General features: G+C 39.3%; 2 protein-coding genes across 3 annotated transcripts in view; one reads left to right on the plus strand and one right to left on the minus strand.

Annotated features, from left to right (window-relative positions):
* The window catches only part of LOC137297202 (pre-mRNA-processing-splicing factor 8), a 42055-nt gene extending 32094 nt beyond the window's left edge, over positions 1-9961 (plus strand). Inside the window, exons 34-44 of the mRNA XM_067829218.1 lie at positions 181-418; positions 1141-1269; positions 1825-1938; positions 2290-2364; positions 3141-3239; positions 3446-3639; positions 4320-4701; positions 5950-6090; positions 7517-7656; positions 8098-8300; positions 8687-9961. Coding sequence (XP_067685319.1) covers positions 181-418; positions 1141-1269; positions 1825-1938; positions 2290-2364; positions 3141-3239; positions 3446-3639; positions 4320-4701; positions 5950-6090; positions 7517-7656; positions 8098-8300; positions 8687-8841 — 1870 coding nt within the window. The 3' untranslated portion in view covers positions 8842-9961. The remainder of the gene's footprint in view (positions 1-180; positions 419-1140; positions 1270-1824; positions 1939-2289; positions 2365-3140; positions 3240-3445; positions 3640-4319; positions 4702-5949; positions 6091-7516; positions 7657-8097; positions 8301-8686) is intronic.
* A 243-nt stretch (positions 9962-10204) lies between these two features.
* LOC137297213 (uncharacterized) overlaps positions 10205-15247 on the minus strand; it is a 29190-nt gene continuing 24147 nt past the window's right edge. The window contains exons 16-19 of one of the 2 annotated variants that reach the window (XM_067829234.1): positions 14389-14568; positions 12850-12946; positions 11453-11562; positions 10411-10499 (exon numbers count right to left, since the gene is read on the minus strand). In XM_067829234.1, coding sequence (XP_067685335.1) covers positions 11454-11562; positions 12850-12946; positions 14389-14568 — 386 coding nt within the window. In that variant the 3' untranslated portion in view covers positions 10411-10499; position 11453. Of the gene's footprint in view, positions 11563-12849; positions 12947-14388; positions 14569-15247 lie in introns of both variants that reach the window. The other variant, XM_067829229.1, reaches the window with a different exon arrangement.

Genomic DNA, 15247 nt, shown 5'->3' on the forward strand with positions numbered 1-15247 from the left:
TGTCATCGGCTCCCAGTTGCGTAAATCATTACTAATGCCATTGCTCACTGGATTGTCTGGTCGAGACTAAATTAATTACAGACTGCTGCCATATAGCTGGAATATTGCTGAGTGTGGCGTAAAACTAAAGTCACTCACTCACTCAGTGAAGCCAATGCGATGTAAATGTTTGTGTTTCAGTGCCTATGGTAACTGGTTCCCTGGCTGCAAGCCACTGATTCAGCAGGCCCTTGCTAAGATCATGAAGGCCAACCCAGCCCTGTATGTGTTGAGGGAGAGGATCAGGAAGGGTCTCCAGCTGTACTCGTCTGAGCCCACTGAGCCCTACCTCAGCTCCCAGAACTATGGAGAACTATTCTCCAACCAGATCATCTGGTTCGTGGACGACACCAATGTGTACAGAGTCACCATCCACAAGGTCAGTGTCTTGACAAGCTTCTTAGAAGTTTCCTTCAAGATTATTGTAGGATAGCCATGCTCAGCTGCTTTGTTCATGTCCCTGAGTATTATTATCAGGGAATTATCTTCACTGTTGCTTATGATTTCAATCACTGAATTGTCCAATTCACTTGATTGGTTATCTGCTGTGAGATTTTTGCATGATTGAACAAGACACATAATAAGAAGCATATTCTTTAGTTGGGGAACAGTATTGTACTGTCTGTCAACAGTGACTTGAAAATGTGCTGCTAAGCAAAGTTAAACAAAGTTTCTGGCCTCACTGATTAGTCCCGTGCCCAAACACTCCCCAGTACTTCTGTTCTTGGATGGTTTAATGACTTGCTGAAAGCATGCAGTATGACCTCCCGTTAACCATATGACTTCCCAGTCTTGTCATTCTCTTTCTGCTCACACTGTGCTGCAGACATGTTGCTTGGCTGTCCCTATTGACTGTGGTAGTTCTCTGGCAAATGTGGATGTAAAAGCTGGGGTATTATTCACATTTACTGTCAGACACATTTATTTATTCTCTATATCTTAAAAGCTGCACTGTTAATTTCAATGATGATACATTTGACAAGCATATATCCGATTATCATTGAGGTCAAGTGGATTCTGAGAGACAGTGCAGTGAACTTAGACAAAAGATATGTTTTTCAAGTTTATGTGTTTGATTAATTTTTTTGTTGTATATTTCAGACATTTGAGGGTAACTTGACCACAAAGCCCATCAACGGGGCTATCTTCATCTTCAACCCCAGAACAGGTCAGCTCTTCCTCAAGATCATCCACACCTCTGTGTGGGCAGGACAGAAACGTCTTGGTCAGGTGAGAAACAAGTTTGTTTCATCTAAGACAGGAAGTAGAAGCTATGGAGTATTGTGGAGTGATTTTTTGTCTGCCTTTGTTGTTTTTTTGATTTATGTCTCCAACTCTCTTGATTTGGATTCTTGCTTTGTCACTGATCTGTGGTCAAGTTTGCTGTGCAATAAGACATTGACTCTAATGCTACCGTCATGTTACTGTGGTTTAAGTGAAGGACAGCATTAAATATTTTGATACCCATCTAGCTTGAGTTGCCCTTTTGGATACCGCAGTAGAATTGGAGCCAACATCATATGCTGGTTTTAGAAGGTGACTCAGTGAGTTTGTTGGATCTTTGTTCATGTTATCAATCACTAGGGCACAATCATATTTGGGGTATTTTACTGATTGTGGCATAACCGACAAACCAAAACTAACTTGGATGACAGCTACGTAAAAGTTTGATTTGAGATGTGCTCATGTTTGATTTTAGGTTGTAACTTGTTGGTCTGCTGATCGTTTGTATGCATTGTTTTTAAGAGTTGTAACTATTGTTTAAGGTATGTTGTTTTCTTTCAGCTGGCCAAATGGAAGACAGCTGAGGAAGTAGCTGCTCTGATTCGATCCCTCCCAGTTGAGGAGCAGCCCAAACAGATCATTGTCACACGGAAAGGCATGTTGGATCCACTTGAGGTAAGTAAACACTTCAAGATAAACTTGATACATCAACTTTCAACAGACCACCTCTGTGGTGTAGTAGTTAGAGCATCCACCTGGAGAGCAGAGGGTTGCATGTTCGATATCTCCTCTTATCGATTTCCCACATGGGTACAATGTGGGAAGCCCATTTCTGGTGTCCCCACCTTGATGTTGCTGGAATATTGATTAAAGCAGCATAAATTAAACTCACTCACTCTGTAGCAAGATTTTGTGTTCAACAAATGTAAATGGATAAATTGATATATTGATTATTGTAGAATAACATGTAGCATGATGCTTTTTTGTACTGCAAAATTACAGTTACTTTCTCTTTTCTCATAACAGGTCCATCTGCTGGATTTCCCCAATATTGTCATCAAGGGCAGTGAACTCCAGTTGCCTTTCCAGGCTTGTTTGAAGGTAGAGTTCTTTGTTTTCAGTATCATCAAAACAAAAGGTTATGGGTGAGACGGAGAGATAAGCTTGAGGTTTGATAATATTATAGTGTCCTTGTTTGCCATGTAGAACCTTTCAGTTTACCTGTACATATGTTGTCACTGAAGAAACTTCTCAGCATCTGTTTATTCCATTTATGGAACCATCATAGTCCAGCGATTTCTCCAACCGAATCTGATTTTGTCAATATATTACCTCTCTAATTTTGGGTAACGAGCTATTGTTTTGTCAGTTTGCATGTTTATATGTAAATTCAGAGTGGTCAGTAAATCCCTGACTTAGATCAGCTGCATTATTAACTCTATGGTATCATCATTTAATCCTTAAGAATGTGGCCTTTATATTAATGTTCCTTATCCCTGCCACGAATTGGGAGGGTTTACTGGTTGGATCTCTGTACATCCAGTGATGACAGGGGCAGATATCGCAAAAACTGTAGATAGTGAAACCAAATTTGGTATTTGTTTTCAGGACACAAATACATTGATGGAGTTTGAAATTTCCAATTTGTGACAGAGTTACAGCCCATGTCATGTGTTCTTTACTCATGACTGGGGAGAGATTTTCTCAAAAAAATATTATACATTAGGAAACCAAATTGGTATGTTTATCAGGACATGAGTTAAAAAAATAGGAACAAAATAGGAACTGAAACACTGTGGCATTTTATGTTGATGACCATGTCTTCTTGTTGGGATTTCTTTTCTTCTACTAACCTGTTTGTTTTTGTTTTGTTATAGGTGGAGAAGTTTGGAGATCTGATTCTGAAGGCTACAGAACCCCAGATGGTGCTGTTCAACCTGTATGATGACTGGCTCAAGACCATCTCCTCATACACGGTTAGTAGATATCAAGTTCACCTTTAACAGCCTATACCAGAACAGCAAAATTCTACTTTTAGTATACATGTTAGATTGGTGGCTTGGGGTAACCAATGTTGACAACAACTTGTTTGCTACACTTATTTTGAGTGTTTGGTAAAGAATTGTTGTCTTACACTTTGATGAACTGATCAAGTACAATAACTTCATTGTTTCTCTTGCAGGCGTTCTCTCGTCTGATCTTGATCTTGAGAGCTCTACATGTGAACAATGACAAGACAAAGATAGTGCTGAAGCCTGACAAAACCACTATCACAGAGATCCATCATATCTGGCCCACACTGACTGACGAGGAGTGGATGAAGATTGAAGTCCAATTGAAGGATCTCATCCTGGCAGACTATGGCAAGAAAAACAAGTGAGTTCTCTGAGATTTTGCTTTACATCATCCTATTCTTGGAAGCTTCAGATAAAGAATATCTCTATGTGCATCCTATGTGTTTCGTTATGTGATAAAATGTGTCATTTCAAATCTTTGAATGTCATTGAGATGTATATGCATAGATGTCTTCAGTTGTTGTGAAAGAGTGTATATTTTGGAATGACGAGTGAAGAGGGATTCAAACCTTTAACACCTTTGACGGAACCTTGTATTGACCAGACTCTTTATTATGTGGTGGTTAGAGCGTCCGCCCTCTGAGCGGAAGGTTATGAGTTCGAGGCCCAGCCACATCACACCAAAAGACATTAAACTATGCCTGACACTTGATATTAACGGGTACAACAAGGACTGGTCAGCTTAGAGTCCGTGTAATGTGTCTGAGTGGGGTATTCATGTGTAATTGTGGCATGATATCTCAGTGAGCACTCTGGACTTGGAAGTCTGAGCTAGTACAAGCAGCTACACATATGTATGGCATCTTTTGAGCGAAATATTCTGGAGTACAATGTTAAACCCCATTTGACGTCACCCTCTATTGACCCTGTGTCAGTATGACTCTGTAAAATAAGTGTGTTTTTTCTTGCATTCCTTAGTATTCATGCTACTATTTCACATCAGAGAGATTCATTTATGACCAAATGATATTTCTTTTTCAGCGTCAATGTGGCCTCTCTGACTCAGTCTGAGATCCGAGATATCATCCTGGGTATGGAGATCTCTGCTCCATCTGCTCAGAGACAGCAGATTGCCGAGATCGAGAAACAGACAAAGGAGCAGTCCCAGCTGACGGCAACCACAACCCGGACAGTCAACAAACATGGTGATGAGATCATCACCTCCACCACCAGCAACTATGAGTCGGCCACTTTCTCCTCCAAGACTGAGTGGCGAGTCCGAGCCATCTCTGCTACCAATCTTCATCTCCGTACCAATCACATCTACGTGTCATCAGACGACATCAAGGAGACTGGCTACACTTACATCCTGCCTAAAAATATCCTCAAGAAGTTCATCATCATCTCTGATCTGAGAGCTCAGGTTTGTTGTTACTTAATGAGTTCATCCTTTTCCAAATTTGCATTATTGTTGTCCATGGTTATTTTCTACTTTGGACTGGCCAGGTTAATTCCAAGATGTGTAGTCAGTTATATTTTTGTGGGCTGGTAACATTGTCTGCAGTGATTATTATTGATGTACATATCTACGTTCCACTAGTCCCATCACTATTTATACTATTGCTGGGTAAAATAGGTGCAGATGATTGTGGATAATGTTTTTGTTATGAAAAAATTCATGGTTACTTCACATATTACTTGGTCCTAGTGGTTAAAGGATTCGTCTATCACGCTGGGTTTGATTCCCCACATGGGTGCAGTGTGTGAAGCCCATTTATGGTGTCCCCTGCAATGATGCTGATGGAATATTGCTAGAACTAAGCTCACTACACACATTTTGACGGCAATAACTTATCTCGATGATGACAACCTGACAAGCATATATCTGATTGTCTGTGTGGTCAACAGGAGCCTGAGAGATATAGCTGTTACTTAGACAGTTCACCATTTGCAGTGCTTCAGTATTTACATTTCTGAATTTCTTATGAACTTGCAGTTAATCAGGAAGTTGTTCAAGATATCCTGTAGTGTTAGGAATGTTAAATCATCATTGAAGACTGAGTCATCCCAGCTGAATGATCGGTATTATCACCTGCTTGGCAAGCATTTTGTTGGTTTTCATTGTGAAATGCAGTAAACTTAGATCACACATAAAATTTAATTCAGCTTTTTAGTTTGGAAACAAGGTAATGGTCGTACTAATTAGCAGGTGGTTAAAAGCATCTTGATAGGAAACAAAAGACTGAGGGTTGGGAGCGGAAAATGTCATGTATTTTTGTGTCATGTTTGTTGAGTTTGATTAGCTTGTTTGTTAGGATCTTCTATTCCCACCACTCAACACATTTGTGCATTTGATAAAGGTCTGTGGATAGGCTAGTGGTTAAAGTGTTCTCTTGTCATGCTGACTACCCAGGATCAATGGGTACAATGTGTGAAGCCAATTTCTGGTGTCCCCAGCTGTGATATTGCTGGAATATTGCTAAAGATGGTGCAAAAATCAAACACACTCACTCTTTAATATCCAGAGCACATTTCTGGTGTTCCTTGACATGATATTGCTAAAGGCAGCATAAAACTCACTCACTCCCTCACTCTCACCCACTGTCATTCTGTATAATGTACACCTCTGTGTTTGTGCAGTTGTGTAAGATATGTTTTCTCTATCCCTCAGATTGCAGGGTATCTGTATGGAGTCAGCCCCCCTGACAACCCCCAGGTGAAGGAGATCCGATGTATTGTGATGCCACCACAGTGGGGCACCCATCAGACCGTCCACCTGCCCAACATACAACCGGAGCATGAATATCTCAAGGTAATGTCCTCACACTGTGGGTTTCAATCTGAGATTATGAGATTAATCAAGACAAGTACACACGAGGCAGTGGTCATACCTCATAAATATTGGTGAATGTTTCCTCCTTCCAATTGGTTGACAAATCATCGTATCCCAGTTGTGTAGATTGATGCTTGTGCTATTGATCACTGGATTGTGGGTGTGGGTGGGTGGGAGCGAACGAGCAAGAGAGAGAGAGAGAGAGAGAGAGATCACATTTGTCTTTTACAGAGCAGATGTTTCAAACCGTTCAATATTTCTTCAACAAGCTTAGCACATAGATAGGTCTGGTGGTGTACTGGTCCCTTTTGATAGTTTTGGAATTCTGAATTACATATAAAACCATCTAAGGTCAGGGCTAGTGCAAGCAGCCACACATTCACATGCATGCACGTCATCATATGTACGAAATATTCTCAAGTATGACATTAAACGCCATTTTACCCCACCATGATAATGAATCAACATCACTGATAAGCTATTGCAGGACGAGGATGAGTTAGAGAAATATTGTAATGTGTGACTCAACTTGTACTATGTAGTCAGGCCACATGTTGGTAAGAATGAAGATTTTATGGATGTCAACTTCTTTATATGAGAACACAACGTTTCGGAGTTAATGCTTACTCCTTCACCTGATATGAAGGAGTAAGCATTAACTCCGAAACGTTGTGTTCTCATATAAAGAAGTTGACATCCATAAAATCTTCATTCTTATGCATTTCACTAGATTCTAAATGCCCTTCAAAGACTTCACATGTTGGTATTCAGTGATTGTTACACATTTCAACAAGGCCAAGTAATATGGACCTTGTTCCTTCTATCTCAATATCAAGTCAAAATCTAAAAGTATGTGTATAGGTAACTATCAGTCCTCGCATGAACTGTCATTAAGTTTGAAGCATAAATCTCTTAGACTGGGTATTTGTTTTGTTAATGTTTTACTGTTTGAAACTTGTTCTGCCAATTTTCTGTACTTCTACCACTAACTGTATTCCTGGATCTCAGTGATAAAACCTTCCACATTTTCCCACTAGACCACAGGACCAGTGAGTGGACAATTAGTGGCTACTTTGATTGGCAGTCTAGAAGTTGACTTGCTTGACAACAACCACAGAATCTTTTGAAACGTCGCCTGTTCAAAATAAAGAAATTGTGTATTCATAAATATAGTCATCATTCTTTAATAAATAGCAGTCAAGATTTTCTTAACTATCAATACAAAATTCACTGCCCACCAGGACCAGTGTAAGTTTCACACGATGACAGACTAGAAAATATACTGGCTGTCTGTGGTGATTAAGTCTGATAGATATCATATGTTGATATGAATAAATAGAAACATTCATGTGGCCACTTTATGCTTGCTTTACATGACTTTTATGTATTTGTCCCTGTTTACTAGGAAATGGAACCACTGGGTTGGATCCACACTCAGCCGAACGAGTTGCCACAGTTGTCTCCGCAAGACATCACTACACACGCCAAGGTGATGGCTGACAACTCCAGCTGGGATGGAGAGAAGACTGTTATCATCACATGCAGGTATGTTGACTTTCATAATAGCTAGCTTTTTGTTCAAACATCTCACTTACTGTATCAGGTTGTTTGGGTATGGCTGACGGATAGTTCTTGAGGATTAGTGTATGTAATGTAGTCTGCTGGTAAGCCAAACAGCCTATGCAGGCTTTATGGTTTGTTGGTTTGCTTTTAAACACTGCACATGGCATACATACGTTACACAATAAATTTCAACCACATTTTATTTAGTATTTACTACTGATTTTGTTGAGTGCAATATAGTAACTAATTGTTAAAATATCTATATATTTTTTATTAAATATAAAAATTCTTTGGAAAAGTTGATACTAATTTTTGCATCATTTTTCATCCAAAATACCATTTGGGTTGGCATCGACTGTATAGCTCTGATATTGTAGGTCCTAGTGTTCCACATCACTCAACAGAGTTGTTTATGTTTGACAGTTTCACCCCGGGTTCCTGTTCACTGACGGCCTACAAGCTGACTCCCAGCGGTTATGAGTGGGGTCGCCAGAACAAGGACACCGGCAACAACCCCAAGGGTTACCTCCCCTCTCACTACGAGCGAGTACAGATGTTGCTGTCTGACAGATTCCTTGGCTTCTTCATGGTGCCTGGACAGAGTTCGTGGAACTACAACTTCATGGGTAATTTTTACCTCAGGAAAATGACTGAAAGCTCTGAAAATGTTCATTTACTGAACAGCAAAAGAAACATAACTGTTTTTGAGGGGGAGGGGCTTCCAAGTTTTTGAAAAAGAAGACATAAACATGGACACTTTCTTTAATGATTTTTTTTTTTTTTTTTTTTTTTTTTTTGTGAAACTTACATTTCCTTTGCTGTTCACCATACACTTGCAGTTCCCATCAATTCTTTCTGACTCCAGTTGTGAAGTTCATTTTGGTTGCATGAAACTCACATTTCTGTTTCAGTAGTTCTTTGAGAGATTTCAAGTTTTAACCTCTTAACATACTTGGCAATCTTTAACCTTTCCGATAATACATTGCTCATCTCAGGTGTTTGCAATTTTCAGGTGTTCGCCATGACCCCAACATGAAGTATGACCTTCACCTTGCCAACCCAAAAGAGTTCTACCATGAGGTTCATCGCCCTTCCCATTTCCTCAACTTCAGCACCATGGAAGATCAGGAGGTGATCGGCGCAGACAGAGAGGACATGTTCCAGTGAGAGTATCTCCACTCTCCTCACAGCTTAAACACAGCACATCTTTCAATGTCCGTCATCAGCAAAAGTTCAAGCATCCATATTTTCTATTTTCATCAAATTGCATCATCAGGTGGAGCTTGTTTTTGAAATCTGAATTGTGAATATGTTAAAATATGATTACATTTTTGTTTATCTGTACTAGGAATCAGTTTCTGGTGAGATTTTGTGAACCGACAAGTGTTGCCTGCTGCATTTCACTATAAAATGCCTTAGTCGTTCAGCTGCATTCCGGTTATAGTGCTATTTGTATTTTCCTACATCCAACATACTTAAAAACAAATATTTATATCCGACCTGTGTCTGATTGCCCACACATCAGAATTAGAGGTGTGGCTTTTCAGCGTGATAGATCAGCCTCCCATCAAATTAGTATACTGTAATGATACATGTATTGTTAAATTTGTTGCTGGCTGTTGATAACCATGTTTTTATTATTAACTAAAAGTCTGAAAGAAATCAACATTAGGAGCGTATTTGTGCATCGATTACAAACTAAACAGTGCCCTGTACGTAATTTAGAAGAGCCCTTCTTTGTGTATCATGTGAGTTAGTAAAAACTTTCTGTCAGAAAGTTTGTGTATTATATCACTGACAAGACAATATCATATTGATAATCATTTTCCCCAAATGAACAATATTTCAAATAGTTTTGCAGCCAGCCCAAGTAAGTTTTTGTTATCGCAGCAGTTGTAGTTGACATGCGCCAATTCAACATGGTATTTTTGAGATATATTTTCTTTGTTGTGAAGAATTATCTGTTGTAGACAAGGAATTGATCATGATTTCTGAAGATGCAAAATATTCAAAATATTACATTTTACAAGTGCTGGAGATAAATAACATGGTGACCAAGTTGTTGTAAATACTGTACAGTGTGCTGAACTTGTTCTGCAAGGTGAAGTACAAGAACCACACAAGACAAGTTTGTATTTTACTGTCATATCACTACTGTCTGAACAATGGGTCTGATTCTGTGCCTGATTCTGTAAAATGTTCGCATCTAAAGACCTGCTATCATTAATGTAAATATGGAATGTACATATTTCCCTAAGATATGAAATAAATTTCTATCAAATGGTCAGTTTGTTCTTGAGTGATGTTTGTGAGTGAGGCAAAGTGTTCCTTTTTGATCCAAGAAAAGTCACAATTTAGCTAACCAGTCAAGATCCAGTAAGAATTGGTCTTCAGCAATCCATGTCCATCTATCCTTCCCTCAAGATGTTGATCACACGCAAATATTTACAAAGCATACACTGCTGAGGGTGTCGCTGAACAAACACAGCTTTGCTGAGCAAATTGTGTTTTAATAGAATTTGAAATGGCCAATGGTGAGAAACATTTTTATTCCAAACCCTTTTTGAAATTTTACAAGCCATGATGTATACAGAAATAAGTCATGTATAAAACTGAGTTTAACCCCTCAATATCATGTATTAGTTATATCACAGCATGTCATTTAATGTGGAAGCAGTGACTGGGCATAACCCACAAGCACCAAGTTAAAAGGCACTTTGTCAAATGGAACATTTCCAGAATGCCAAACCAGTCCACAGCAAAATATCACCTGGAACTGCATCATACTCTACACAAGATCCACGTAGGAACTGTCAACAACAAACCTGTGAACACATGAAGTGAAGATATTCTTAACAAGATGGAAGTTTGTGTAGTACTTGTCTGTGGCATCATCTTTGGACATACTGTGATTAATCAGGGATTCAAAACGCCCATCGCCCACTGCCCAGGAAAGTCAGTTTTCATTTCTGGCAATTAAATAATGGTTTCTTACTTGTCTGTGGGTTACTAGATAATTTCTGCTGATGGTTTCAAACTTCAAGTAAACTTGGATTTCTTTTCAGTTTTTGTTCGAAGTGTAGCTGTTAAATTTTGCAATGATTATAAAGTAGGGTTATCTTTCTTTGCTCTTTATCAATTTTCCATAAATAGTCCAGTAATTATTTACATCAAATGCCATGTTGATTTACTGGCAAGTGGAAAATTATTAAGGACACCTTACTTTCTTAAAAGTCCATTACAATGTGGTGAGTGGTTTTTAAAAAAAAACGAAATTGAACCCCTGATTAATACCACAAAATGGATACGCCAGAGGTCACAAAAGTTCATAAGAAGGGCCACATTCCTCTATACTTCACTTCAAGTATGTGTGAATTTTGGTTTAACATTGTTTTAAACAGCGTGTTGACGGAATGAAGAAGTAATGCCCAAACTGAAGCAGATCTTGAATGGCTAAAACTCTGGTGTTGGTGTGCAAAGCAACTTTAGACTTCCACTGGCGTAGCACTATGTAAAAGTATGGGAGTTATATAATCACATTCGCACTAAGGCTACTTTGTACAACAGCACCCAAGACAGAGAAAAGCTCAGTTTCAGTCAGTCAAGTATGTGCTATCATATCTTGTGTAAGTTTGATGCCATTCAGAACAAACAAATCGAATAAGATAAACAACTTCCTGAACTTCCTTTGCAATGACTGTTAAGATGGTTATGCATGTTACATTCTGAAATGTTGTCCTTGATAATACTGTATACTGTATAATATTGTATGTCATACACTAGTAGATACTGTTGCCAGACAGGGAGCTGGAGCTGTCGGATGTGGCGATGTTTTTATGGGAGCCTTCCATTAAGTCCACAATTAGGGCTGACCATCCTGTCTGATGACTGAAACAGGAAATAACATGGGTTTCAAAAGATATCCATTGTATGTCTGCTTCATTTGGAAAGAAAGCTAGAAGTGATCTCGATGTACTACTCGTGACACGTGAACATAAGTATGGTTTGAACAAACCAAATAACTGTAAGAATAAATGTAGATTCAAACCTCCAAAATTGGGTTAGTGACTAGTGTAAGGGAAGCAACTCTATACAGCAAATTGCACTGGGTTACTACTCTGCCTCAAGGCACACAGGTGAATCTCTGTTCAAACCCAACTATATGAAATGATGGGATACCTATGCTTGTACTTTTCTTGGGCTTACATTTTAAAAATAAATAAGCATATTTTGATGAATGAACTTATCAGTGAACATGCATTGTCACTAAGGTGACATAATCCCTCACAGTAAATTATCAAATTTAACTCAAAAAGCAATGAAAATGACGGTAGTAGTTTGTGAGAAAGTTAAATGTGCTTTCCCAAGATGAAGCTTGGTGATGAACAAGAAAATCCAGTGACCTGTTCTTGAGATATAGTGTTGACAAGCTTAACATGCTGGTGAACATGCTGAAATCATCAGTGTCTCAGTGACCTTGAACATTAAGTGAAGGTCACCAAAATCTACTGGGTCCTGCACCTTCCCTAGATGAAGCTTGATGTCGAATGTGCAGAAAATCCAGAGAACAATTCTCGAGGTATCTCGCTGACAAGCTTAGCATGCAGGTGAACATGCTGAATTCTTCAAAGTGTCCCCATGACCTTGAAAATCAAGTGAAGGTCACCCAAATAGACTGGGCCCTGCACCTTCCCTAGAATAAGCTTGGAGTTGAATTTGAAGAAAATTCTGGGAATGGTTCTTGAGAAACCTTGCTGATGGGTATAAGGTTAAAGTCCCCTTGTGACTTTGAAATGAAGGTAAAGGTCACCAAACCTGACTGATACCTGTCTTTTACTATGATGAAAAGAGGTACCAAATATGAAAAGAATCAAATAAATGGTTCTTAAGATATTCCAATTCATATGTATGGACGGGGCCTAATACTATATCCCCTGCTTTGCGCAGTAGGGGCTAATAATGTTCATTACCCAAAAACCTCAACGCAAAGAAACAACTGCAACACGACAATTGTCGTAAGTGTATGTTAAAGTATGGTAGTAATGATCTAAGAAAATTTTGTACAATGGCAGCCAGGACAGGAGGTGTGGCTCCTGTGTTAGGACATACTTGCAAATACCTCCTCATTTTTCTCAGCTTGCATATCAAGGCTATCATTGATGGAACCAATCTCACCTTGCACCTAAACCTTTTCCAGTGTCACCATGGAAGTATTCATAGAAAAGCAACAGGTCCTTGAAGTTAGGATCTTTGGCATAGCGCTCCTCTTCACCTGAAAACCAGGATTGTAACAGTACAGGCTGCAGCATGGAATCATCAAGTAATAAACGTATGATGATTTTACCTGGACTCACAAACATATGGGTCCACCTGATTACTAGTGTTAAGGGTTCTGTGAAGTAACGGTGTAGAAAACTGTACATTTTGATCATTTCTTTACCTCCTGGGATGAATCATGGAATATGAGTGCTGATGGGTGAAATTGTGCACTTAAGAAAGAAGCTACTTAGTAAAATGTCATGTATGTGTTCCATGTACAGTGAATAATATTGTGTGCCTGTCTGGAGGCAGTGAATTTGGAACCAGTGTTGTCTGGTCATAATACTGACACCCCGATCGGGTGGCCAGGATTGCTGACTTTGTTGACATGTCATTGCTTCCCAATTGCGCAGATCGATGCTAGTGCTGTTGATCACTGGATTGTCTGGTCCAGTGTCTGTTTACATACCGCCGCCATACAGCTGGAATATTGCTGAGTGCAGTGTAAAACTAAACTCACTCAGAAGATCCAATCATCTACTGGCAAAGAAGGATAAGTTGGACCAGCACACAGAAAGTGTTTACGAGAAGTATGCAGTGCACAGAACTGAGCAAACCTATTTGAATTGTGAAAGGTAGAGCAGATGTAGCCTATTGTATGTGGAGTGCATGACAACGAAACCAATTCTGTGCATAGCTGTACTCGCCTTTCCCATAAGACTTGTGTGGTTGGTGTAGCAAGACAGTACAACCTGGGGTCCCTTGGTCCACAATGGCAAGAGCAGGGCACTCATACATGCTAATATGGGTCAGCTATCAGGTTGTTGTTCTGAATATCCTTCTTTGCCAGTAGGTTTCTCAGAGTTTCGGCATTGCAGTAGCCCAGCGGTTAAAGCTTTTGCTCATCACACTGAAGACCAAGTTTAATTATCCACATGGGTACAAAAAGTGAAGCTCATTTCTGATCTTTCCTGCCATGATGTTGCTGGAATACTGTCAATACTCACTCAAGACTTGCTTTCTTTAGCGATGTGACCCATGAAGGTCCCGAGGTAGAATAGGCCTTCAACAACTATTTTTGTGCTTGCCATAAAAGGCGACTGTGCTTGTGGTAAGGGGCGACTAATGGGATTGGGTGGTGAGACACACTAACTTGGTTGACACTTGTCATCGGTTCCCAATTGCACAGATTGATTGTCTGGTCCAGACTTGATTATTTACAGTGTTCACATATAGCTGGAATATTGCTGAGTGCGTTGCAAACCTAAACTCACTCACCCCTTTGAGATGAGAGTTGCAATTCTCAAGGAAAATCTCTTGATGTTTTGATGTTCATGTTTTGTTTCTACTTCTGAATGGGATATATAAAAGGTACACTTACCGAGATCTTTTAGACAGCGAGATGGAGACACTGACATGCATGTCATCTTTTTCTAATTTCTCCAAATTACTCACCATGAGATGCTCTGTTGCCATAAAGATCAGGGACAAAGAGGCGCGATATTCTCCCTGACAGTTCGCGTGCCACATCACTGAGCCGCATGTATCGTCCCGATCGTGTGGGACACTCCACCTGCAGGGTGTCTCCGAAGAAGTAGTCGTACCTGTGCAAGGTCTCAATCAGAATGTAGTTCACTGCAAGAAGAGACATTATCAAGTACAAGAACTATCCCTGAGGGATAAATGGGGTTGAACATCACATTCATGATGCACAAAACAAAATACGCCCCGCCACTATAGACTGGCTAGTGAGTTTTCATGTCATTTTATTAATATATCACTCTCTCTGACTTGTTAAGTTATAATATACCTTTAATCATGCAACATTTTGGCCTGATATTTACATGTATGTATTTTCATTATATTAATGATGAAATCCACAACATACCGACAATATCTTATTCTCATCTATTTTTGTAATCTTTTGATTAGTTTCTTCATTCAAATTAAATGAAATAGTTTATGGGCTAGTAACTTTCAGGCATAGCTTGCAAGAAAAGCTAGCTGAATTTGGAAACTATTTCACACACTGATCATAGCACACTGACTGTCTTAACTATGTTAAAGTATAGGAGTTACAATTACCTTAGAGTTACAATTGCTTAGAGGAATGGGGCCTTGATCCTTATACAAGTCCTTGATTACACGATGTCATTTAGAATATGGTCAAATGCAACATATGTCAAATTCTAGTACTTTAGACTCAACCGAAAAAGTACTAGAATTTGTACTTTACTGAGAAAGTGAAATCCTAAATATGACATATGTTAAACAAGTCCTTCAGAACACAAGGGGTGTTAATAAGTGAATGTTG

Source organism: Haliotis asinina, chromosome 1 (genome assembly GCF_037392515.1).
Source record: "Haliotis asinina isolate JCU_RB_2024 chromosome 1, JCU_Hal_asi_v2, whole genome shotgun sequence".
Classification (NCBI taxonomy): domain Eukaryota; kingdom Metazoa; phylum Mollusca; class Gastropoda; order Lepetellida; family Haliotidae; genus Haliotis; species Haliotis asinina.